This window comes from Columba livia, chromosome 27 (assembly GCF_036013475.1).
Source record: "Columba livia isolate bColLiv1 breed racing homer chromosome 27, bColLiv1.pat.W.v2, whole genome shotgun sequence".
NCBI classification, from domain to species: Eukaryota; Metazoa; Chordata; class Aves; order Columbiformes; family Columbidae; genus Columba; species Columba livia.
Window position 1 is genome coordinate 3939017 of NC_088628.1, and position 25603 is coordinate 3964619.

At 52.4% G+C, this 25603-nt stretch overlaps 2 protein-coding genes across 2 annotated transcripts; one reads left to right on the top strand and one right to left on the bottom strand.

Moving 5' to 3' along the window:
- Positions 1–373: 373 nt before the first annotated feature.
- LOC102084314 (uncharacterized) lies at positions 374–24569 on the bottom strand. Its single transcript, XM_065041966.1, has 17 exons — positions 21709–24569; positions 20238–20333; positions 19793–20017; positions 19585–19607; positions 18902–19017; positions 17529–17588; positions 16727–17299; positions 10197–10301; positions 8578–8925; positions 7437–7718; positions 6882–6986; positions 6304–6324; positions 5655–5675; positions 5014–5034; positions 4499–4519; positions 4122–4154; positions 374–2993 (listed from the first exon to the last, which is right to left on the bottom strand). Exons 1-17 carry the CDS (start codon positions 22096–22098, stop codon positions 2476–2478), a joined length of 2958 nt encoding a protein of 985 aa, XP_064898038.1. The 5' UTR covers positions 22099–24569; the 3' UTR covers positions 374–2475.
- Positions 10953–14146, top strand: LOC102099047 (thaicobrin). Its single transcript, XM_065042362.1, has 3 exons — positions 10953–11596; positions 11939–12083; positions 13276–14146. The coding sequence occupies exons 2-3, from the start codon at positions 12026–12028 to the stop codon at positions 13794–13796; spliced, it is 579 nt and encodes a 192-aa protein (XP_064898434.1). The 5' UTR covers positions 10953–11596; positions 11939–12025; the 3' UTR covers positions 13797–14146.
- Positions 24570–25603: the final 1034 nt, after the last annotated feature.

Genomic DNA, 25603 nt, shown 5'->3' on the forward strand with positions numbered 1-25603 from the left:
GGAAACCGGGGTCTCCTTGGCCAAGGATCACATGGCAGCCCCTGGATAAGTAACAGGGGCAGGATCAGGGCATCACTGAGACTGGACCCATCCAGGACGAGGGGGTTTCCCACCTCTGGACAGGGGAGAGGAAATCATAGAATCATAGAATAGTTTGGGTTGGGAGGGACCTTCCCAGCTCCCCTGTGCCCCCCTGCCATGAGCAGGGACATCTTCACCAGCTCAGGTTGCTCAGAGCCCCGTCCAGCCTGGCCTGGGATGTCTCCAGGGATGGTTCATCTACCCCCTCTCTGGCCAACCTGGGCCAGGCTCTCACCACCCTCAGGGCCAACAATTTCTTCCTCATTTTGTCACAGAGGCGCCCCGAGGTTAATTTAAGGGACAACAGGGTCCAAAACAACTTTTATTAAACCAGTGAGAAACAGGGTTTTAGCACTCCAAAGTGACTTAAATAAAGGTTCGGATATCAGTTGAGTAAAATTATTAAGGGGCAACAATACAACAGGCAGTCCACAGTGTGCATGCACGTGGCTTCACCCAAAACAATGCTGGAGCCATCCCTGAGTCCCGGAGAAGTACACACTTGCCTAAACACAGTGTGGGATTATTTTTAAAGAGATACACATACTCGTAGTGAGTACGGGAAGCGCACAGTCGCGATTCTGCGAGGGTAAATTTATAATACACTCGCAATCCTGCGAGGGATAATTTACTCACATGTGCAAGTGTGCACGGAATCCTACACGTGCTTATGTGGAAGCACGGGAGGAAAATACACTCGTGATTGTGCAAGGAAATAATTTATACACGTGCTCGTATTGAGCACAGAAAGTACGCGTGCAAGTGTGCATGGAAGGAAAATACACTCGCGATTGTGCGAGGAAATAATTTAAAGTACACGTGCAAATGTGCACGGAAAGTTACACGTGCAAATGTGCACGGGAGGAAAATACACCCTCGATTCTGCGAGGATTAATTTTACATGTGCTCATATTGAGCAGGCAAAGTATAAATATACAATCCTGCGAGAAGTTTTCCTCACCCCCGTGGCGGCGAGGCAGGCGCAGTCTCCATCCCGGGGGGCTCTCGGCGGCAGCATCGCGCTCGTGCTCCGAGAGACCCGCGGCAATGGGCGGAGTCTCGACAAGAGTCCCGTTTCTATTGGCTGATCAGATCTGACTGCAGACATTCTAGAAGCGTCTCTGCATCCCCACACTGGCTGTGGGTGCCCCTGAAGCCTCCAAACATCCCCCACACTGGCCGCAGGTGCCCAGTGGCTCACTGGCGCCCTGGCACTCCCTTCTCCTAATGGCCCTGGCCAGGGGCTCTGGGGCCAAACAAAAGAAGCTGTCAGCCTCAAACAGCAGAGAGAGAGGGAGATGTGCCTACTCCTTCCATTCTGAAAGAGGGAGGGGGAGAGAGGGGGGTTTGCATTCTGCCACACATTTCTAGCCCGAATCTCCCCCCCTTTAGTTAAAACTATCACCCCTTGACCTGTCACAATAGGTCCTATCTGTTCCCTTCTATCTTATCTCCAAAAGAGGAAGAGGATCTTGAAGTGATGACATCTGAGGGTCATAGAAACATGCAACCAAGTGGCCCATGGCCTGAGGAGCACGGTGCACCTTCTACCATGCAGAAAGCACAATCTGTATCTTCACCTTCCCACCCATCTTCTTTAGGTACATGAAAATCTAACACGTGTCTGTTTAGAGCCCTGGCAGCAGGGGCCACCCCCATGCAGACAAGATGCCTTTCTCAATGCAAAATTGTGGTTTCTCCAGCTTCATTTCAACCCACATAGGACATTCTATGTCTGCTCCAGGCTACTCAGAGTTATAAGGGGGCATCCACTTCCCAGTGTCAGGTGTCTCTAGGTCAAAGGTGAGCTCGTCACCTGGGCTTGTGCTGGGGACACTCAGCCATGCACAGACCCACTGACACAGATGCCTTCACTGTCTCCTGTAGGATGCAGTGAACCATTTTCTCAAAAGTCCCTGACACCCCTCACAGGTTAAAAGGAGGTGGAGGCAACACCTTGGACACAGACATTTGGTGCTCACACACAGACAAATCCCGCTGAAGTAACTCTATTCTGTACATTCAGAAAGTGATCCCTGCTGCGGGAGTGCGTTCAGTGAGAGTGTGTTCAACTGGTAGAGAGCGGGGATGAAAGGCGACAGTCAGGAGTTGCAACTGGGGAAACTCTGTTCAAACACAAGGGGCTAATTCTTCCCATTGAGAGAAGTGCAGCACCAGCCAGAGGTCCAGAGACATAACGAGATCTCCACCCTTGGACATCCTACACAACTCAGCTGAACGAGGTTCAAAGACACCTCAGGCACTTGAGGGCAGCCCTGCTGGGAGCAGGTGGCTGCAACAGAAACCTGCACCACTTCCTTCCAATGTAAACCCTGCTGTGAGTGTGAATGGCTGAGGTCCCCTAGAAAACCTTCTCTTGCTCCCTCCCCTTCATCAAGGACACATTTTGAGCAGTGTCCCAGAACCCAACCAGAACCAAGGGTAGACTGGTTTCCCCTCAAATGATGTCTCTTGAAACGTGAAGATGGGCATCTTCTCATCAACAGCAAAAAATGACACCTGCCCCTCTTCATAATTCAGAAACACCCGGATCCGCTTGGGAGTCTGGATTTCAGAAAGGAAAGTGTTCTCAGGGAACGTGAGAGCTTGAAAGCAGCCTGCCCACAGCCCCACTGCCCAGAAACCCTTCTCTGGATTAAACAAAATCTCACCCTTCTTTTCCACATTTTCTCTACACACCCCCACAGCCCATCCTCCTCTGTTGTCCACCTCCACCTTCCAGTAGCATCTCCCTGAGGCAAAGCCTTGACTACCCAACACACAGCGCCATAAGTCAAATCTCTTGGGGTTGTCAGGGATGTCCTGCGGCTTCTCTTCTCGTCTCACACTTTTGCAGTCATCAGACAGGACAAGGGAGCGGTGGGCTGTGTCTGAATCCAGAACCACCTTCACTGCAGGAGAGATGGAGTCAACACATCAGGGCAGAGCTCACCCCAGGAAAGAGCTTTGCTGGGGCTGCACAAGGAAGAGAAAGAGTGCAAGCGATAGCTGGCAGACTGTGGCACGGGAAGCTGCACAAGGTGACAATGTTAGTGCAAGGAGCAGAAAACCATAGAATCATTCCAGTTGGAGGAGACCCTCAAGTTCATTGAGTTCAAACATAACCTAACTCTGGGACTAAACCATGTCTCTGAGAACCTCGTCTAAACACATTTCATAGACCTCCAGGGATGGTGACTCCAGCACTGCCCTGGGCAGCCTGTTCCAATGCCCCACAGCCATTTGGGGAAGAAATTGTTCCCAGATCCAACCTCAACCTCCCCTGGTGCAACTTGAGGCCGTTTCCTCTGCTCCTGGCGCTTGTTCCTGGGGAGCAGAGCCCGACCCCCCTGGCTCCAAGCTCCTTTCAGGCAGTTCAGAGATCAGAAGGTCTCCCCTCAGCTCCTGTTCTCCAGCTGAACCCCCAGGTCCCTCATCTGCTCCCATCACACTTGTGCTCCAGCCCTTCCCCAACCTTGTCTCCCTCCTCTGCACTCTATCGAGTACCTCAAGGTCTTTCCTATAGTGAGACGCCCAAAACTGAACACAGGATTCAAGGTTTGGCATCACCAGCATCGAGTACAGCGGAAGGGTCACTGTCCTGGTCCTGCTGGCCACACTAGTGCTGATACAAGCCAAGATGCTGGTGGCCTTCTTGGCCACCTGGGCACACTGCTGGTTCATATTCAGCCAGATGTTGATAAACAACCCCAGATCCTTTTCTGACAGAAAATGAAGCAGAAAGTTGACACTGAGCAGAGTGGGAAGAGGAGACCAGCAGACCTCCAGAATGAAGAAGGCGCGCTGTCTGAAGTGTGGCCAGCACTGCACGCTAAGGACCAGGACTCTTCAGATGGGCCTGAAACTGGGATATTCACCAAAAAAACGAGGGGTCTGAGTGTTACACACCCTCCTGGACAGTGACGCCTGGCACAAGCATCCCTGGTCCCACCAGCATCGCTGCGGCAGAGGAAATACCAAGAAGGGAGACTAAAGCAGAGAAGATGACTCAGCACCCCAAAAGACCAAGCTTTAATTACCTTCTTCTATAGGCACTGCATGTCTTCTCCATGCTTTAAAAAAGAAAAAAAAAAGTCACAGATGAGAGGTAAACTGAAAAGATTTATACAGGATTAGCTCAAAATAATGATAGGCCAGCACAGTTGCACATTTCGGAACTGCTGCTGTATTTTGGAAAGTAATTTCACAGGACATAGCTTCAAAACTTCAGTGCATAGCAACATGAAAGGACTCCCTCCATTTCTCACAAATATAATCATACTGCCTGTCCTGCTTGATATTTGCTACCTTTTCCTTTCCCAAAAGGAAAACCAAAATCAGGGGAAAGGTGCAAAACCCAAGTGAGGAAATGGCCCACTGGAAAAGTCTCCCATGTAGGAAGGAGAATGGTACTCACCAAGTTCTTCAGCTTGTTTCTCTGAAAAAGAAGATAAATCAGCTCAAGTGGGTTGTGGGGTATTGATTGGGATAGAACCTCACCCGTAACCACTTGCAGGGGCAGGCGGGGCGTTCTGCCAACACAGGGCAATGCAAAACCCTCACCCACCACCAGCCTGGAGCTCTGCAGGTGCTGGTGCAGGTTGAGCTGCTCAGATCTGGGGCAGCAAAAGGTCTCTGGGAGGTCTCTCGCCTACAAGGGGACCCATTACTCAGCGCCTCCACCAAATCCCAATGCCAGCAGTGAGGATGGACAGGGCGCTCACCCTGCCCGTGCCACCGCGGCGCTCACCCATCGCAACCCCACATACCATCCTCAGTCACCTTTAATTGTCTGACTCAAATTCACTCTCTCCTTTCCCCGCCAACCACTTTTTGGTTCACTTTGCACTTTAACAGTGAAAAGGAAACACAAAAGCCCACCACCCTCTACAGACTCTGGGAAACATCCTTTGTAAGGAATAGGAGACTCACCGATTTCTGCATCACGGTCCCCTGAGCAACAAAGAGAAACACAAGTTAGTCTTTGCAATCCCCTTCCCCAGGATCCCCCCACACCGGGAAGCAGAGGCTGTGACAAAGGGGGCAGATGTGCTGATTTACACCCTGATCACAGGGATGCTCATGATTCCTGAGTGAGCTGGGCCTGTATTTATTTCCCCCTTCTGCCTGTATTGGTACCAGTTTAGCAAGAGCTCACTTTTAATAGCCAAAGATCTTTCTTAGCAATTCCTTGAGCTACAAGGAAACTAATATGATCTCTTTATTTTTGTTTTTTAATTTGAATTCTTCATAAGCAAACAATTTACATTTTTAGAATAGAATTCTCAAGAGCCTAGCTTTCCGTAGTCTCTCCCTAAAATAAACAACTCAATAAATTTTGCATACTATTTCACTACTTAAAATAAATGAGAATGTTAAAAAGCAATGACAGCCACTCAGAGAAAAAATCTTAATGACTTTTCAGGGTAAATTTCCACTACATTAGAGTGTCAGGGAGTGGGAAGTAGAGTGTCTACTGAAAGAAGAACATCTGGACAGAATGAGAGGATGAATATCAGAGTCTGAAAGTTTTCAGAGAGGATTTCCCCGGGAAGACGGGGAGCAGGACTTACGCAGTGCTGCGTCTCGCATCGCTGAAAAACAAAAGCAGAACAGAGCATCAGCACCAAACCCTATTCCTTTTTCACCGATACGCTTGTTGGGGTGGGGAGGAGGCTGAAATTGCTCCTGATGGAAAAGCTGCAGCCCAGGAGCTCCCCAAGGTCTTTCTGGTCACGACTTTTGGAGCTCTTGGCCACCCTCCCCGGAGCCACCTCGGGCAGAGTCCAGCCAGGGCTGCAGCTCCAGGGCAGCGGGGAAGGGGCAGGTTTGCATGGACCAGGGAGGAGCACAGGGTTGTACTTCTCCTTCAGGGCTACGGGACCATCCTGCCCGGGGTTTTGGGAGAGCTTTTGTTAGTGCTGAGACACAGCTGAAGCCCTTGCAGAATGAAATGTGCTTCCCCAGAGCTTCTAAGAGCTCTGGGAAGAACCTTGAGAGCCCTTTGAAAAGCAAAATTCACTGTTGGTACAACGGCTGTTCATGCTTTTTTTGGTTCGGCAATGATTTTCCTTAAAATGACACCACCATTGCATAATTTCATACACTGAGTTAACAATTTTCCATAGCCATTAACCAAACAATTTCCCTCCCCCACATCCACATGAATTCTCCCATTTGAGGGAATTCTCCAGTTTCTAGGAAATAAAAGGTAAAGCTTACCTATTTGTTTCTCACGCTTTCCTGTGAAGGAAAGAAAGAAGTGTAAATAACTGAGAACATCATTCCATCCAAAGAGCCCTGGTCAAGCCACAGAAGGAGTTACAGCCACCGGGGTCTGGCAGTGCTGCGGTGCCTGAGCGACCCCCCGGCCAGCTCCTTCTGCTAAGAAATCGAGGCTTTCAGTGTCCTTTATTCCTCTGTATTATTTGTCTTTCACAAGTGGATGAGCCCTGCCAGGCCCTCAAAGTGCAACGTTTTGGGGTTTCTTTTGCAGGGTCTGGCAAATCATTGCTCCATTTCTGTAAGAAGAATCCACCCTGGTTGGGGCAAAGTCCGGCTGATGCTGCTTTAATATTCACATCCTTCTTGGCTATCTTTTTCTTGGAAAAACAACCTTTCTTTTCTTGCCAGAAAGCACATCCCTAAGTCTTTAAGCCCCTGGCACCACGTGTGTGTCCCAGACACTGAGACAAGACTCTGGGACCATCCTGACATTTCCCAAACCCACCTGTCCACCAAAGCCAGAGGTGGCCAAACAGGACCAGTCTCCCTCCCCAAACACCGCACCAGGACCGTACCTTTAATTTTAAATAGATAAACAGCAAAAATAAGGAGAACAACCACAGCAACCGAGACGATGCCCAGGACAAATATCAAAGGATGGGCATTATGGAAAAAGGGATCTGAAAAATAAAATCCACAAAAGGTTTTTGGTCACTGCACAAGCAGCAATGGGAAATAGCTCATTTCTGTGTTATACAAGCGCATCCCAGGTCTGAATCCCATCAAGGGTGAGAATCACCTCCTGACTGTACTCCACAAAGTGACAAAATATCGAATTTTAAAAAACCCCTCTATTTTGCCAATTTCACACTTCTCTGTGATTGACGATGTTTTGTCTGCATACATTGTAGGGGATTGTTTCAAGAAAAAATAGATTTCTAGACAAATTATTTCTAATGAAATCATGCTTTCTTCTTGTGTGAGAAAAAGAAATCTGCAGGGTGCAGAAAACACTGGATGCACCAAACACGGAGCCTGACAAATGCATCTGAGATTTTCTGCCAGTGTCACGTCCCCAGTGCAGCCCCATGGGCAGCGATAATGGGGCGATACCCCCGTCCCCCCCTCACCTGAGATGTAAAACTCTGATCCCTGTTCTTGACCATCCAGGACGTGTCGGACCCAGCAAGAGACGTTCTGCTTCGTGCCCCTGGTGAGGATGATGCTGCTTTCCACCACAAAGAGGCTGCTCTGGTCCTGGGTGACGCTTTCCGAGAGGGATGGGAGATGCTGCCCGTGGGGATCTCGCCACAGCACCTGGGGCCGCGGGTACCAGCCGGCCGAGCGACAGGACACCCGGATCCCCCCGTCCTGGTACCGCTCCAGCGCGATGAGCGGGACAGAGCCGCTGACTGCGGGGACACAGACACACAGTGATCCCACGGGAACGGGGTGGCCTGGCTGTCCCTCTGCCTGACAAGGGATCAACTTGGACACTGACATACTGTGAGGTTTGGTTTAAGACAAGTGTGACCTGGGGTCAGGACATTTCGTTTCAACAGGGCATGGACCTGCTGGAGAGGGAGCAGAGGAACCACTGAAACGATCTGAGGCTGGAACAGCTCTGCTGAGAGAGCTGGGGTGTTCAGCTGGAGAAGAGAAGCTCCAGGGAGACCTTACTGTGGCTTTTTAGTGTTTAAAAGGGGATGATAAGAAAGATGGGGAGAGAATTTGAGCAGGGCCTGTTGTGACAGGGCAAGGGGTGATGGTTTTAAGCTAAAGAAGGGAGATTTAGGCTGGACATGAGGAAGAAATTGTTGGCCCTGAGGGTGGTGAGAGCCTGGCCCAGGTTGGCCAGAGAGGTGGTAGATGAACCATCCCTGGAGACATCCCAGGCCAGGCTGGACGGGGCTCTGAGCAACCTGAGCTGGTGAAGATGTCCCTGCTCATGGCAGGGGGGGCACTGGGGAGCTGTGGAAGACCCTTCCAACTGAAAACTTTCCATGATTCTATGATTCTTGAAGTGTTTTTCACATAACTCAAAGATCTGCTCTGGAGGCTGCTACTGCATCAAAATAATCCGCAATCCTGGATACTAAAATATAAAAGCACAAACCAGGACATTCTTACTATATTACTCTTTGCCAGTTTTTTTTCTTACACCCATTTACATTTCCTAAGCACCAACCTGAAATTGCTGCTGGGGAGGACAGGGAAGAGCGCTGGCTACAAGCAAGTAAATTAGAGTCACCAGGAGCACAGGCTACAAACCTATCACCTTCAGCTCCACCACAGCTTCGTCATAGTCTGAGCCATTGACAACAAAGCAGGTGTAATTCCCTCTGTCAGACAGTTGGACATCGAAAATTTTCAAGTTCACGCTGCCCTTGGCGAGTCCGTCCTTCCACAGCTCTGTGCGCCCTACATATTCCAGCATCTGATTCCCGTTCTGGTCCAGGCCCCCCTTGTAGCGATGCACAAAGGACGCGAGCTGCTCCCGATACCAGGTCACCTCCATGTCTTGCGTGCTCTGCGCAGGGGAGAAGCGGCAGGGCAGCACCGCGTCCTCGCCCACGGCCACGATGACGGGGCCGGGGGGTCCCATCACTTTGAGCGGAGCTGGGAGAAAACCCCAAAGGAAGAAGAAATAACCGTGAGTTTGCTGTGGTGACTGAGGCCAGAAAACCAGCGGCTGCTGCTCCAGATGGTTCGTGTGCCACGTGCCGTGTCATTGTGTTGGAGTGTCACTGTGCTGGGGGAATGAGCCACTCAGGGCCTGGGACAGGGACCCTGGCTGTGCAGAACATGATTCCCTGTCCTGCGCTACCACCAGAGTTCTTCAGAACCCCAAAAAGACAATTTGTTCTCAAGGGGGCAAGTGCTGCTTGTGCTGGTCAGGGTGGGGAGAAAGCAGGATAAAGAAGAAGTGACTGGAAGGTGTCCAGCACAGAGCCACGAGGATGCTGAAGGGAGCAGAGCATCTCCCGTGTGAGGAAAGGCTGAGGGAGCTGGGGCTCTGGAGCTGGACAAGAGGAGACTGAGGGGGGACTCATTCCTGGGGATCAATATGGAAAGGGGGAGTGTCAGGAGGATGGAGCCAGGCTCTTCTGGTGACAACCAGTGACAGGACAAGGGGCATTGGGTACAAACTGGAACAGCAGAGGTTCCATTTAAAGATGAGAAGAAACTTGTTTGGGGTGAGGGTGGCAGAGCCTGGCCCAGGCTGCCCAGGGGGTTGTGGAGTCTCCTTCTGTGCAGACATTCCAACCCGCCTGGACACCTTCCTGTGTAACCTCATCTGGGTGTTCCTGCTCCATGGGGGGATTGCACTGGATGAGCTTTCCAGGGCCTTTCCAACCCGTGACATTCTGGGATTCTGTGATTCTGTGGGTTTATATGAGTGGTTGGAGAAAGCAGACAACTTGGGTACAAAAAAGCCTCAAATATCATCAGTTATTTGCACCTATTACAACAGAAAATAAAAATATCTCATGTGCTCTAAACATCTTTGGAAATTTGAAAAGAAATTCTTATTACTAAATAGGCGACTCAACTCACATAAAAAGTGGTTTCTGGTTGAAGAAAAACAAAAAGAAAGACAAGTGTTGTGCTGCATCCTTTGACATGCTGGGAACATGCCGGGAGCAGGGAAAGCGGAGAGGGAAATGGCAGCAAATTACGATCAAGTCATTGGCACCACCTGATGTCCCTGGAGCTCAGTGAGGATCCAGGGGGACGCTGGTGCTCTCAGACATGGGCAAGATTCATGGCCGAGGTCCTGAGCCTGCGCTGTGCTCAGCCCTTCACGGGAAAAGCTGCATCAAGAGCCAGAAAGATACTGAGGCTGGAAGCAACACCCCAGGGATCAGCAAAACCAGAGGGACGCCTACCTGAGTGCAGCTCGTGGACTTGGAAAACTAAACTATAAACAATAAAAACCAGCAGAGAGAAGCAGGAGTGGAAACTGGAGAGCATCATCTTCACTGGAGCACAACCTGGAGACACGGAAAGAGAGGGAAGGGATGAAAGGAGGAGAAACAAGGGAATGGAATAAAAGGCAGATTTCACTTTTAAAGGGGTTTATTGCTGATTACAGCCCCTTTTTATAATGGCTTTGGAAGAGACCCATATGCCAGAGGTTGAATTCAACTTTCTGTCATCAGCCTGACTTTGCTTGGTGCTTTACATACAAAGTGTCTGACTGGTGTAAAAAGTTGCAAGAATTTCCCATGGGGAAACAAAGGACAAGCTGCAACATCTCCTCTAATTCCCTGACATAGTGACAGTTGTTTTAATACAAGCCCTTGCTTTTTTCATCCAGCCCTGAGAAAGTGATGGAAACGTGCAGAATGAGAAGGGGAAGCCCAGACCAAATGCACGTGGAGCTGTTGCCACACACTCGTCCTCTGGGACAAATTCAGGACTCGGTAGCACATCCCCTGCCACCGCACTGATGTCTCAGACCAGGGAAGGCAAAGTAAGCAGAACATTAATTCAACACCCAGCCAGCATGGGACCTGGCCCTGCTCTGAACCCTCTGTAACCTCTTATCACTCACTGACTTAGTTTCAGATTTGTTAACGAGCAGTGAAAACCACAATGAATTTTGGCAGATGGCAGAAAGCAATTTCAATCTGCAGCTTTGCAAGAGATGCCGCTTACCTGGAGGAACCGAGATCTCTCATGGGGCAGGAGCTGCTCAGCATTCACCGGAGTGTCTGGGGTTCATCTCATCTGAGCTGCGCATTCCGCCGCCTGAAAACCAAACAAAAACATCACTCTGCATCCCAGTCTATCACTTGTTTTCTTCTGAGTTGCCTCTGCTCAAAAATGAAGGTCACCGAGTGATCTGACATTTTTTGGCAATGCTTTTGCTCTGGAAATGTTCTTCTGGCAACGCCCAGAGGCAGTCGGTGCAGCTGCTTATCGTATCACAGCCTCCTCCTGCGGCTGCCCCAGCCTGGGGAGGGATGGATAGCGGACTGGGCAGGGGATGCAAAGCCAGACATCTTCCCTTGTCACCGTATGTGGCCTGGACACCCAGAGCATGGCCCGTGCTCTGGGGCTGGTGTCCCCAGGTGACATCCCACCGGGCTGGAGGTGCACATGGTGCTGCTGACCCAGGAGGGCTCTGAGCACCCAGCGGTGCCGCAGGCTCTTATCACCCACCCACAGCTGGCGGAAGTGGAGAGATGTGGCAGATCCCGTGATGCAAACAGGACGAGGGCACTGCAGGAACGTTGGGAGGGATCTCTCAAACTCAAGTGTCAGATGAGGTCATGAACTCACGGTAGCTTCAGGGTGTAGGACGGAGTCGCCAGGACGAGGGGAGGTGGAAGGTCCCACAGTGTGGTTCCCCAGAGAGGAGAAGGTGCTGGACTCCAGCTCTGTTCTCCAGACCATCCAGCCCCTCTGGGCTTTGATCTGCTCCCTCAAACCAGCTGGAAATGCTGTGCAAGCCCAGTCCAGCCAGGAGCCGATGAGCTGAGGGCAGTGGGGAGCAGACTGGACACCTCCACACCATCCAAAACCTCCTTTCCTGGAGTCAGCTCACAAGTTAGAGCTGACTGTCTGAAAAGTGCCTGAACACTGTGACTCTGCCATCATTCCTTCTGCTTTTCATCATCTTCAGGCAGCCTCTGAGTCTTGCAATTTCCACATTCAGCAAGGAATCCTGCCTCCCCTCCTGTGGATTTCATCAAACACAGTGGTATCTGGGATGGAGAGAGAAGAGAGGGAGACCTTGGCCAATGAGGTGGAGGAGACGAGTGAAAGAGGTGAGTGGAACTGTCCTCTGTTGAGGAGCCATATGCATCCTGCTTCTGCTGTAGAACAGCTATTTAAGGTCCCAACACCTGGGGCTTGTCCCAGCCTGGGCTTGTGATGGGGTTGAGACTTGGTGGCTGTGACCCCTCAGCTGAACTGCTTGTGTTTATCTGTAGACCCACCACCAACACCAATGACCCATCCTTGGCTCCCACCACTGTCCACAGAAAGAAACAAGAATTTGGGATCACAGTTCTTGGGTAACATCCATTGCAGTCTGCACTTGTTTGTGACCAGACGTGCCTGTTTTAGTCATGCAGCACTAGAGCCACCCAAGCTCAGGTCCAGGTGTCTGCAGAGCAGACATTCACCCACCCACTCAGGTGAATCCTCCTCCAGGACACTGGGGTCTCCTTGGCCAAGGATCACATGGCAGCCCCTGGATAAGTAACAGGGGCAGGATCAGGGCAGCACTGAGGCTGGATCCATCCAGGACGAGGGGGTTTCCCACCTCTGGGCAGGGGAGAGGAAATCATAGAATCATAGAATAGTTCGTGTTGAAGGGACCATCCCAGCTCCCCCAGTGCCCCCCTGCCATGAGCAGGGACATCTTCACCAGCTCAGGTTGCTCAGAGCCCCGTCCAGCCTGGCCTGGGATGTCTCAGGGATGGTTCATCCACCACCTCTCTGACCAACCTGGGCCAGGCTCTCACCACCCTCAGGGCCAACAATTTCTTCCTCATGTCCAGCCTGAATCTCCCCATCTCTAGTTTAAAACCATCACCCCTTGTCCTACCACAACAGGCCCTGCGCAAACATCTGTCCCATCTTTCTTATCGGCCCCTTTTAAGTCTGGAAAGTCCACACTAAGGTCTCCCTGGAGCTTCTCTTCTCAGCTGAACACCCCAGCTCTCTCACCTGTCCCCCAGCAGAGCTGTTCCAGCCTCGGGTCATTCCTGTGGCTCCTCTGGCCCCTCTCCAGCAGGTCCATGTGTGTCTGTGCTGAGGACCCAGAGCTGGACCAGCACTGCAGGGGGGTCTCACCAGAGTGGAGCAGAGGGGCAGAATTCTCCCCCACCTGCTGCCCATGGGGCTGGGGATGCAGCCCAAATCGCCCTGTCCCTTCTCCTGCTGTGATGTATTCAGCCCCAACGGTCCCCTGGGGTTGTCCATCCTGAGCAGCTTCCCTTCCTCTGTCCCCAGCTGATGTGACCCTGGACCCAGACACCGCCAATCCCTTCCTCATCCTGGCTTGTGACCAGCGCAGCGTGGGACGTGGGGAAGAGTGGATCTTGCTGCCCGACAACCCCGAGCGTTTCGACACAGAGCCGTGTGTTCTGGGCAGCCCCTGCTTCACTGCAGGGAGGCACCGCTGGGAGGTGGAGGTGGCCAGTGCGGGGGACTGGTGGGCTGTTGGGGTGGCCCAGGAGTCTGTTAGGAGGAAGGGAGTCCTCAGTTTTACCCCCCAGGAGGGGATCTGGGCTGTGGGGCAGTGGTTTGGACAATACCATGCTTTCACTGACCCTGACTGGACACCCCTATGCCTTGCCTGCCTGCCCAGGGCCATCCAGGTCTGCCTGGACCTTGCAGACAGGCAGGTGACATTTGCTGATGCTGAAAACAAAGCCCCAATCTTTGCTTTCTGCCTGGCTTCATGTCCTGGGGAGAGGCTACGGCCATGGCTCTGGGTGGGGATGGACTCGTGGCTCAAGTTGTGCCCCTGACATGGAATGACATCGGGTGGGAGGGGCACTAGAAAGGCAAACACCATCTTCTTGGGTCCTGGTGCTGAGAACTGAGAGAGTCCTGCATCGTGATGGCTTCTCCTCACGTGGTTCTTCTGGCCATTAAGTGGGAGGACTGGCAGGTCTTGGAGATGGACATCACCCAAGAGCCTCCTTCATCCTCCCCCGCCCCAGCCAGGACTGCAGAGATAACGGGGAGCACAAAGATTTGGCACCTGGAGGAGCTTGGTGCCAGGTGGCCTCAGGGCAGAGATGTGGCATCAAGTGCCAGGACACTGCAGAGCTGCTCCATAAAAATACAGCAAGTTCAAACTCCTTAAAAGATGCTAGAGTTGTGTCTCTGGCTTGTTTGTTGTGTTTTGTTTTGGTTTTTTTTTTTTTTTTCAATTAAGCTTAATTATTAGGTTAAAAACACCCAAACATAGCTGAAGCTCATGATAACACTTATCTTCTCCACACATACAGCCTCTCTTTGCCTCATTCACCGTTCTCACCAACATGCACATCAAGCACATTCCTTACAGCAGAGCACTGGTAAAAGCCATAGGAACAGCCAGGGAAGGTAAGGAAAAGACTGAGAAGTGTCTGAAACCCATGGATGATCTCATAGATCATCTCACAGATGAGGCGATTCCCACAGATCTGCCTTTCTCTGGTGTCTCTCCACCAAGGTCTCCTCTTCCTCACATAGACTAGACTAGACTCACCCAGTTAGAAGGATCTACAACAACCATCTAGTCTGGTTGACTGACCACTTCAGGGTGAGCAAAGGTTAGCTTGTTCTTAAGGGCATTGTCCAAATACCTCTTAAACACTGACAGCCTTGGGACATCAACCACCTCTCAAGGAAGCCTGTACCAGTGCTTGAGCACCCTCTTGGTGAAGAAATGATTTCTAATGTCCAGTCTGAACCCTCTCGTGTGCAGCTTTGCCCCATTCCCAGGGTCCTGCCCAGGATCCAGGAGCAGAGCTCAGCACCTCCCTTTCCACGTCCCCTCCCCAGGAGGCAGCTGAGCCATGAGGTCGCCCCTCAGCCTCCTTTGCTCCAACAGAAACAAACGCAGAGCGCTCAGCTGCTCCTCACAGGACACGGCTTCCAGCCACAGGTCTGCCCCGGAGAACTGACATTTTGAGGAAATGACATTCAAAGGACACGCTAGACCAGGAAAAGGCGAGGGGTGTCCCCACCCCCATGGACCTTGTTTTGTCCTCTCCTGCTAATTCCTGCTCTTGGGAGAAGAAAGGGTGAACATAGGTGAAGGGGAATCTTGTCTGGGTCCAGCCTAGATTTCTGCTTCCCCAGCCATGTTGCTGGTTGGAACCTCTTGGTACAACTTCAGTTGTCACCTTTATGGTGGCAGCTGGGCATAGGCAACAGCATTGGTCTGTCTGATCTACCCCAGTAGCTGGACAGAGTTGCAGCACTGGGTCAGGAGCAGATCCTCTGTCCTGGCACAAGGCGATGGGCTCACCAACCTCTCTGGCACTGTATGGGGACAGGTGACATCCTGTTGCATCTGGGATCTGCACAGCTGTGGGACCAGCAACCCAGAGGACCGTCCAAGGAGACATTCCCTAAAGCAGGAGCAACTCATGCTCCTGGCAGAGCACAGAGGAGAGGAAAATCCCACTAGGAATGGACAAGGTTCCATCTTCCCCATGAGGGTGGTGAGACCCTGGCACAGGCTGCCTAGAGAAGCTGTGGGTGCCACATCCCTGGGAGCGTTCGAGGTCAGGTTGGATGGGGCTTTGAGCAACCTGGTCTGCTAGAAGCTGTCCCTGCCCATGGCAGGGCTTGGCCTCGATGATTTTTAAGGTCCCTTCCAACCCAAACTATTCTGTAATTTTAAGAGGTCTCCAAATGGCTGCCCACATCTTGGTGCCAGCACATCCTCAGCTACTGGTGCCAAAGCCAATGTTGTGCCCATGCAGGAGGAGGGAGAGGTTACCCATGTCGGGGCTGCAGCTCTGCATTTCCATGAGCGCAGCAGGACGGTGAAATCCCACAACTGCAACACGAAGGCAGCGGGTACATGTCTGGACAGAGATGGAGCCAGTGCGTTCAAAGTCCTTATCTGCCAGCAAGGTCGTGTGGGGTGGGATGTATTTTCACATTTGTTTGACCAGCATTTGAACTTCACTTCTTTAGTGGTTATTTATATAATTTTGGTTATTCATATTTTTCGCTTCTAACACGCGATGGCACAAATCCCATCAGTTCTATAAATCAGCAAGTCTCAAGCCACAATTCCTACGGCCTCTTCCTAAACTTCAGCAAAATCCTGGTAGTAGTTCTTTGGCTGGAGAAGATCTAAACCTCTAAATTTTCTCTTCGAACGTCTCATCACAACCAGAGAAACAAACTGAATAGTCAAACATTGAAGAATTATTTGGCACACTCATTTGTTAAGAAGCAGTGATTACAATTCTGCCCACAAAATTGTTTGGAGATGTAAATTCTGGCAAAACCTCCCAAAAAGATGAACATTTACTTGTGTTTTCCTGAGCTAGCACAAGAATCAAATCAGGCCAACCTCAGGGACCAGACATGGAGGCTGCCCAGGCTTCAGGCCTACAGAGCATCACCCCATGGCCAGGTTCCATCCTCCACACCCATCCACCTGGTTCCTCAAGCGAAAATACCATCACTGGGCACTCCAGTGCTGCTGCTACGCCCTCAGTCCCCCTCATGGCCTCTGTAAATTAAGTATGTCCCCAGAAATGGCCATTCTTCACTCAGAGCCCTCCTCTGGGCCTCTTCCACCATGGCTGGACCAAGGCTGGGGAAGCCCATGGATCTCCGCTCCCAGGGAGGCAATTGCTGCTCTATGCAGGCAGGGGAGAGTTGAACAGCCTCAGAGGCTCACGGCAGAGGGTTTGTAGATGGAGCTGGCAGCAGATCTGTCAGCAATGGGAGTCCCCAAGGACTGGCCAGATGGGGATGCAGGAGGGGCCTCCTTGGGTCCTAGGACACAGTTTGAGCCTGGACCCCCGACCCACCCAGAACCAGGGCCGGATTCGCTGCCCTGCAAACGTTGCTCGCAGGAAAGTGAAAATCAGAGCCCCGCTGTCCACGTTGACAAACGTCACCTGCCCCTCTGCATGGTCCAGACAGACCCGCAGCCTCCGGGGGTCTGTGCTGGGGAGGATGGGGGTGGGCGCTGGGGAAGTGAGAGCCTGGAACTTCTCCTTGTACCGCCCCACCGCCCAGATCCCCCCCGCCGGGCTCATGTCAATCGGTCCCTTCCTCTTCATGGACTGCAGGGCCACCCCCACAGCCCAGCGTGACCCACAGCAAACCTCCACCTCCCAGCACAGCCTCCCCGAGCTGAATTCCCCGCAGCCCAGCACGCATGGCCAGGGGTCAAAGCGCTCCGGGTTGTCCGGCCGGCTCTGCTCTGTGGTTCCCTGTGTCACACTTCTATGATCTGCTGACAAGATGAGCCAGGACTGAGCTGTGTCTGGATCCAGAGTCATGATCACTGCAAAAAAGGACAGAGAGGGGGAGAGATCAGTCCTGGGAAGAGTTTTCCCATGCTGGTCCTTGTTTGGGAGGAAAACTTGTAATACTTCTCTTGCAGAAGTTGTCCAGCTCAAAATGGGGAGCAGCTCTGTGACCTGAGCCAAGGCAGAAGATTCACTGTCCCCCAAAACACGTGCTGCACCCCTTACATCCAGGGTTAGCTGGACAAGCTCCCCAGCAGAACTCACCGTTTGTGTACAGTCCCTGGGATTCCTCCACTCCCTCCCCTGTGGCAGATGTCAAAGCACCTGAAAGAGAGATGGAGCCCAGAGGTCACCTCTGACATCTGGAGGACATCACCAACATGGGGAGGTGCTTTGTGGAGACCAGTGCCGGGGAGCTGGTGGGCAGAGATCATAGAAGCATCTTGGTTGAAAGAGACCCCTAGGATCGAGTCCAACCATAACCTTTCCCTCTACTGGACCCTTCCCTGCCCAGCACACACACTCCTTCCCATGCCTGCCGGCTTCTCAAGATGAAGCAGGAATGAAGAAACCTAAAGCAGCAGGAGCAAAAAAAATAATTTGGGGAAACCTAGTAGAAGACGGACATTGGCATACTGCAGCACATCTAGAGGGACATAGAATCACAGAATGGTTTGGGTTGGAAGGACCTTCAGAGCTCCTCTAGTTCAACCCCCTGCCATGCGCAGGGACATCTTCACCAGCTCAGGTTGCTCAGAGCCCCGTCCAGCCTGGCCTGGGATGTCTCCAGGGATGGTTCATCCACCACCTCTCTGGCCAAACTGGGCAAGGCTCTCACCACCCTCAGGATCAACAATTTCTTCTTCCTGTCAAGCCCGAATCTCCCTCCTTTAGCTTAAAACCATCACGCTTGTCCTGTCACAACAGGTCCTGCTCAAAACTCTGTCCCCGTCTTTCTTATGGGCCCCTTTTAAGTATAGAAAGGCCACAATCAGGTCTCCCTGGAGCTTCTCTTCTCCAGGGTCACCAAGATGGCTTGAAGAGCTCCAAGATCTTCATCTTCAGAGACATTCAGAATTCAACTGGAGAAAACACAGAACAATCCCACCCAGTTGTACCTGCTTTGAGCAGAAGTCTGGACTAGATGATCTCCAGAGGTCCTTGTCAGCCTAAATTAACTCTGCATGATGCCAGGCTCTGCCTGACAGTCATCTCCATCACTTCATTGGGGATGAGCATGAGCTGAGAATTGTTCCAGCATATTGGGACATCTGGTACTTGGTTGCATCCCTGGCCCCCTTCCACCCACAGAGCAGGTCTCGAGCAGAAAGAGCTGTGACAGCAAGTCAGGTGTTGCACAAAGGGTGTTGAAACAGGCTCACATGCACAGTGTTGGACTAGTGGGCTCCATAGCTGATGATGTGAATCAACACTAACATTGACTATTCTTTGGAGGAAAATAAAAGCAAAGGGATCCTCTCCTACTTTATCTGTGACACCCCTCCAGTGCATCCCCAGGGCAGGTCATGCTACACAAGTATATTCAGCTTTATCTCCCTTCTACAAGACATCGACTGCCCTCTTCTTCCCACCCCCAGGATGCTCCTCTGTTCTCCTGCAAGATCCCTTCTTCGTACCTTGGGGTTTTCTTGCCGTCTCCCATAGCGCAGAAACCTTTTCTAAGCAGACCCCTGGCTCCTTCTTCACATTGTGGCTCGTCCACTCCTTTTGCTGGAGCTTTGCCCTTTCGCACCTGGAGTCGTACAAGTCACAGCATTTTGATTCCTCCTTTAACTCAGTCTCCTGTTACAGACAGTTCCCCTTACCAGCTGAAACAATATCATCCAGAAAGGCCATTCTATATACATATATTTTAATCAATAAGAACAGAGACAGCAGGCCTCATTGCCTAGGTCACTACTCTGTCCTGATGCTTTAATTGCCAATTAAATTCCTATTATGAGTTGTGGCTCTGATGCCCCTGGTCACCCCATCCCTTCACAGCAATCTTGCATCACAACCAAGTGCGGAATCCCTGAGTAGAGGACACTGAGCCGTGGTCTCCACACTTTAGTGTCACCACACATTGGTCATGGAGAACCCAACCAGGCTTGCAATGAGAAACCTGACAAATGAAATGTGCTCCTCAGATATTTCACCCGAGATAGACTGTTTTAGTAGAGTTACACTGGTTCATCAGCTTCTGAAATATCTGAAACATGAACATCAATGGAGCATCCCTGGTATTTGAGGTCTGGGGCAGGAATCTTCGCAACCCCAAAGCAGTTTTGGGATGTAAGGAAGAAAAAGCAGCACATACCTGCTCAAACCATCACCAGCATCCTAAACAGGAGAAAGAGAGAAGCAGCTCAGTGCTACTTACCCTACAAATGCATTCCTCACATTCCCTTTATGCAGTGAATGGGCACACCAGCAAGGCGAAATTAATAAGATAATCAAGGTAGGATTAACCCATCAGGTGTTTGTGATTTGCTGGTGCCCCACATGCTGTTTCCAGCAGACCTCACCTGCGGGGACTCGCGCCCCGACAGCTGACGCTCCTTCTCCTTGATCAGCCCATCCAGATGAATAATCTTCTTGGAGAATTTAGCAGCATTTTCTTTCAATCTTGTTTCAATCTGCTTCTCTAGCTCTCCCAGCCGAGCCAGCAGAAGGCACTCTTGTTGCTCCAGATACTGTCGCAGCTGCTTAAATTCAGGCACAATCTTCTGCCTCTCCGCCTTCACTTTTTCCTTTACAAGCAGAAACAATCCTCTCAGGGGGGTGGGACCACAGAAAGGAACAAGCAGCAATCAAAAGCATCCACGGATTTTGCTTTCTGGTGTGGAGCACAGCTGTGATTCCTGGGGTGCTGGACACAACAATTCAATCTCCCGGTTCCAAAGGCCAAGAATCAACCTTTCCTCACCCACCCCAAACAAACGGCTTCCCAGTAGCACCCAGTGCACCCACCAGATGGTCCTGGCAGATCCATCGCTCCTCCCTTTCCTGTACCTCCAGCTCTCCTTTCTCTCTCCTGAGGTGCTCCAGCTGCAGCTGGACTTGCTCCTGGAAGCAGAGACACCCTTCAGGAGCTCCCCGTCACCCACCCGTATGCTTCGTGCCCATGAGATAGTCTATTCCTGCGTTGGACATAAGCGACCTCTGGCACTGAGTCGGTCTCTGGGCCTGCGGGTCCAGGACATTCACAGGGTGATGAGGGAACACACAGGGAAGGAGATTGGGGAAGAACTAAGGAGGAATAAGCAGAATGAGGTGAAAAAGGGACTGGTCATGGGTAAAACAGGCTGGTCAGTGCGCTCGTCTCCCCCAGCCCTGCACCTGATCACCGCAGTCTGTCCTAACGTCTCATTAAACCCTTTCTGAACTGCTGTGTTTTCATGATCTCACTGTATCCGTGGCTGTGAGGGCTGCAGGGGGGCAGTGCCGGCTACTGGGGGTCCAGCGCCAGGAACCGGGGTCAGAGCGGGGTACAAGCACCCAGGGCTCCTGGAGTCAGTGGGGTCTCAAAGCAGCTCCTGGAGCCGGGGGCTCCTGAATGGCAGCAGGGGTGTGGGGGAGGGTGTGTGTCCCCAAAACCAGCTGCTCTGGGGGCCATTGCGTGCGATGTGGGTGAGGAGCTCAGCACTGGCACATGGAGCAGAACCACGACCGCCTATCTGGATGGAACTTCTCTGGAGTCAGCTACCCCATTTCAAAATAATATCAAAGGCTGATTGTGATCACTACGACCACCCCGGGCTGGCAGACAGCAACACGAGAAGGGACACTGCAGAGGCCACAAGGGCAGGAAATTATAATGTCATATTTGTAAACTGCACAACACAGTACTGAGAACAGACCCCCATTACCCTTGTAAAAGCTTGATAAATGTTATGTCAAGCCACAAAGCAGGGAAACGGGAAACTGCAGCAACGGGAAGACATTTGTTAAAAAGCGACAATCAAAAGAGCCCGGAGGGTGCAGTTTTCGCGTTGACTCCTTGCAGAGTGCAGGTTTTTGCAAACCACAGACTGTAAAGCTTGCAGACAGGTATATAGAATCGTGGAATCATTTTGGTTGGAAGAGACCCTCAAGATCATCCAGGCCACCCGTTCCCCTACCCCTGTCCCTGCCCCATGTCCTGAGAACCTCATGTCCGTCTGTCCAGCCCTCCAGGGATGGTGACTCCAGCACTGCCCTGGGCAGCCTGTTCCAATGCCCCACAGCCCTTTGGGGAAGAAATTGTTCCCCACATCCAACCTCAACCTCCCCTGGCGCAACTTGAGGCCGTAAAACATCGCGTTTCCAAAGAAAGGCTGAGCAAGCTGTGAGCAGCCCGGTGGGAAGGCAGCGCAGCAGCCCCGGCCCCCCCGTGTCCTGACACAGCCCCGGTACCGCGGGTGTGGGGTGGAGAAGGTGCCCGGAGCCCCGGCAGCCCCACCTGTCCCCGCCCGGGGCGGTGTCGCCGCAGCCGCTCCGCGATGTTGCCGAGGGGGCGGTTGGGCCGGAGCCCGCGGGCCGGGAGCGGCTCCCGGCACTGGGGGCAGGAGGGGGCGGCGGCCCCGGCCCAGCAGAGCCCGATGCAGCCGCGGCAGAAGTTGTGCCCGCAGTCCAGCATCACCGGATCGCAGAACAAATCCAGGCAAATGGAGCAAATCGCCTCCTCCTCCAGCTCCTCGGCAGCCGCCATGGCCGGGCCGGGGGGCAGCCGGGATGTTTCGCTTTCGGTATCGGGAACGGAGCGGGCGGGGACCAGCCCCGGGGAGCCTGGGAGCTCCCGCACGGCCGGAGCACGGGAACACAAACACCCCCCTCCTGCCCCCAGGTACATTAGAGGGGATCTGGTGGTCAGATCTGGTTGACTTGAACCCAGGAGCCCTGGTGTCCTCGGCAGGATATTCCCGGTGTCAATTCAGGCTGGGGATGGAGGGATGGGGAGCAGCCCCGTGGAGAAGGACTTGGGGTGCTGGTGGGTGAGAGATCGGCCGTGAGCCGCCATGTGCCCTTGCAGCCCAGAAGCCAATGGTGCCCTGGGCTGCATCCCCAGCCCCGTGGGCAGCAGGTTTGGGGGATCCTGCCCCTCCACCCCGCTCTGGTGAGACCCCCCTGCAGTGCTGGTCCAGCTCTGGGTCCTCAGCACAGACACACATGGACCTGCTGGAGAGGGGCCAGAGGAGCCACAGGAATGACCTGAGGCTGGAACAGCTCTGCTGGGGACAGGTGAGAGAGCTGGGGTGTTCAGCTGAGAAGAGAAGCTCCAGGGAGACCTTAGTGTGGACTTTCTGTGCTTAAAAGAGGCCCATGAGAAAGATGGGGACAGACTTTGAGCAGGGCCTGTTGTGACAGGACAGGGGTGATGGTTTAAACTAAAGGAGGGAGATTCAGGCTGGACATGAGGAAGGAATTGTTGGCCCTGAGGGTGGTGAGAGCCTGGCCCAGGTTGGCCAGAGAGGGGGTAGATGAACCATCCCTGGAGACATCCCAGGCCAGGCTGGACGGGGCTCTGAGCAACCTGAGCTGGTGAAGATGTCCCTGCTCATGGCAGGGGGGGCACTGGGGAGCTGGGACGGTCCCTCCAACACAAACTATTCTGTGATTCCTCCATCCGTCACCCAGCTAACACTCTCCCAACCCTCTTTCTATAGATCAGCTCCCCTTTTCCTGTTCCTCCTACATCTCTGTTGCCCACAGTGCTTTAGTTTTTCCCCTCCATGTCTTTTCCTCCTTTGTAGGTCATACAGTTGTGAAGATGAAGTTTCCTTTGTTTTTCTGTTAATTAAATTATGTACTTCACGCCGCTGTGTGTTCTCAAGCCAGAGGCAGGTCAGAGTCTCCACCAGGATGTTTGCAGCTCATTTTGTATCAGCTGCATCTTTCAGCAGCTTTTCCCTCTGTGCTCCACTTCCCACCCAGTGCGGTGGTTCAGGCACACGGAGTGGTTGCTCCCAGCCCAGATTAACCCCAGGATTACTGCTTTTGGGCCCCACTTATTTTGAGCTCAGACAGCTCATTGGATGCATTGACATATCAGCGGTGCTGAGAGTATTTGCATGCGTGTAACTGATAGCCATTTTGTAGGGAGTTAAGGACATTTAAACAGATTTCCTTGCCTCTTTAGTCTGCTCCTTCCCCTGCCACCCCAATGCATAGACCACTTGTCTGTTTGCACATCTCCCAGCAGAGCGAATGGGTGAGTGAATTACTGAGCCAAAAGGAGTTTATCACCTCTGCATGAAAGGCAGGGCAGGCACACGAGCAAAACTCTCCCAGTGTCATCCCAAGCAAATATTTTCCACGTCAGGGATTGAGCTCTTTGTATTAACCCACACCGGTGAGGAGGACAGAGCATTCTTGTGTCCCTGAACAACCGTGAAGCAGCATCCTTGTGGAGATGCTGCTGGAGGTGGCACAGGCTCCTTCAGTGAGGGTTTCACTGGGGGCCCCTCTGGAATCCACAGCAGCCAGTGCTGGGGTCTGGGTCCAGCCCTGCACCTTCCAACACCTTCTGTCCCTCCCTGTAGCTCACAGTTTGTATCTGCAGAAAGAAATTGCGTACACCAGCCCCCCATCGCTTTGGAGGTTCTGATTAAACGTCTCTCTCGTTTCCTCATCATCTGCTCCAGCCCCATTTGCGGTGCTGGGATCTGATCCCCCCGTCCTCACTGTCAGGGGTTCCCTGGGGACGAGCCCTGGGAGGTGACCGGGCTCCGGGTGCCGCGGTCGTGGCCACGGCGCAGGGGGGATGGGACGGGCAGCACGGGCAGCGTGCAGGGCCGGATGGAGCTGCCCCGGTGCCGCATCCAGGGCCGGGCGGACCCGAGACCATCTGGCGAGGGATGTCACCTGCCTGACTTCAGGTGGCGACAGAAAGGAGGCACCCAGCTGGGACCGAAGGTGACGGGTTCCCAGTCCGTGTCTGCCAGCTTCAGGAGAGAAAGCTCTTAACAGAAGTATCAACAGGTCTGATGGCAGAGGCTGCTCCTCACAGTGAGGCCTTTTATGGCCTTTAGGAAGGAGAGTCTGTTTGGTGCCAGCCAGGACACCTCTGCTTGTCTTTTTCTTTTCTTTCTCTTCTCTTCTCTTTTCTTTTCTTTCTCTTTTCTTTTCTTTCTCTTTTCTTTTCTTTCTCTTTTCTTTTCTTTCTCTTTTCTTTTCTTTTCTTTTCTTTTCTTTTCTTTTCTTTTCTTTTTCTTTTCTTTTCTTCTTTTCTCTTTTCTTTTCTTTTCTCTTTTCTCTTTTCTTTCTTTTCTCTTTTCTTTTCTTTTTTTCCTTTTCTTTCCTTTTCCCTTTCCTTTTTCTTTTCTTTCATTTCCTCTATTTCCCTTCCTTCCTTTCCTTCCTTCCTTCCTTCCCCCTTTCCTTCTTCCCCCTTTCCCTTCCCCCTTTCCCTTCCCCCTTTCCCTTCCCCCTTTCCCTTCCCCCTTTCCCTTCCCCCTTTCCCTTCCCCCTTTCCCTTCCCCCTTTCCCTTCCCCCTTTCCCTTCCCCCTTTCCCTTCCCCCTTTCCCTTCCCCCTTTCCCTTCCCCCTTTCCCTTCCCTTCCCTTCCCTTCCCTTCCCTTCCCTTCCCTTCCCTTCCCTTCCCTTCCCTTCCCTTCCCTTCCCTTCCCTTCCCTTCCCTTCCCTTCCCTTCCCTTCCCTTCCCTTTCCCCAAGCGGGTCCAGGGCAGAAGTGCCCCAGAATTGAGCAGCCCCGGGCATTTCGAGTCTCTCCCTGTAGGACACGGAGGCGGTGGGTAACACTGCAGCTGCAGGCTGTGCCCTCTTTCAGAGGTATTATTTTCCTCTCGCACCTGTTGTCCTTCTCCATTTAAGACAAGAAACTGAGAAGTACACATGATTCTGAAATATAAAGATTATCTCTTAGTTTGATACTGGCTTGGAATAAGATGGGAAACCTTCTTCTTCTCATTTGCCCTGGGCAAAATAATTGCAATTCCTCATTGCTGTGGTCCCTGGAATCTGAGAGTGAATCTCAGCTGCTGAAAACACGCGTAGCTTAGTCTGTTCTTTTCATGCCATTCTAGCCAGGGGGTCTGCCGCTCCCATCTCTGGAGAAGGGCCGAGGAGGTGACAGAGCTGCGCGAGGGTCCCCAGGTCCTGCAGGGTCACCAAACCAGTTCTGAGACACGAGGGGCCCCTTTGGAGCCCAGAGCACCCCCCTTGTCATGGGAAACACCCCCCAGGAAACACCCACCTCAGCCGGGAGGAGAAATGGCTTTCTGAACGGCAGCCGAGTCACGGGAGAGCGGAGCAAAGCCGGGTGTCTCAACATATCGGTGCCCTGGCTCCTCCAACTGGAATCTGGTGTTTTGGAAGATGATAAAAGGTTTAATGGGT

What these genes read in the sequence shown, in the direction of transcription:
- LOC102099047 (XM_065042362.1), top strand. Translation starts at nt 12,026, where the DNA reads ATGGAGAGAGAAGAGAGGGAGACCTTGGCCAATGAGGTGGAGGAGACG. An exon ending in GGAGGAGACGAGTGAAAGAG is followed by an intron (nt 12,084 to 13,275) that starts GTGAGTGGAACT and finishes CTCTGTCCCCAG; the next exon opens with CTGATGTGACCCTGGACCCA.
- LOC102084314 (XM_065041966.1), bottom strand. Translation starts at nt 22,098, where the DNA reads ATGTACCTGGGGGCAGGAGGGGGGTGTTTGTGTTCCCGTGCTCCGGCC. An exon ending in ACCGCCCCGGGCGGGGACAG is followed by an intron (nt 20,334 to 21,708) that starts GTGGGGCTGCCG and finishes CTCTGCTTCCAG; the next exon opens with GAGCAAGTCCAGCTGCAGCT. An exon ending in GACGGCAAGAAAACCCCAAG is followed by an intron (nt 17,589 to 18,901) that starts GTACGAAGAAGG and finishes TCTCTCTTTCAG; the next exon opens with GTGCTTTGACATCTGCCACA.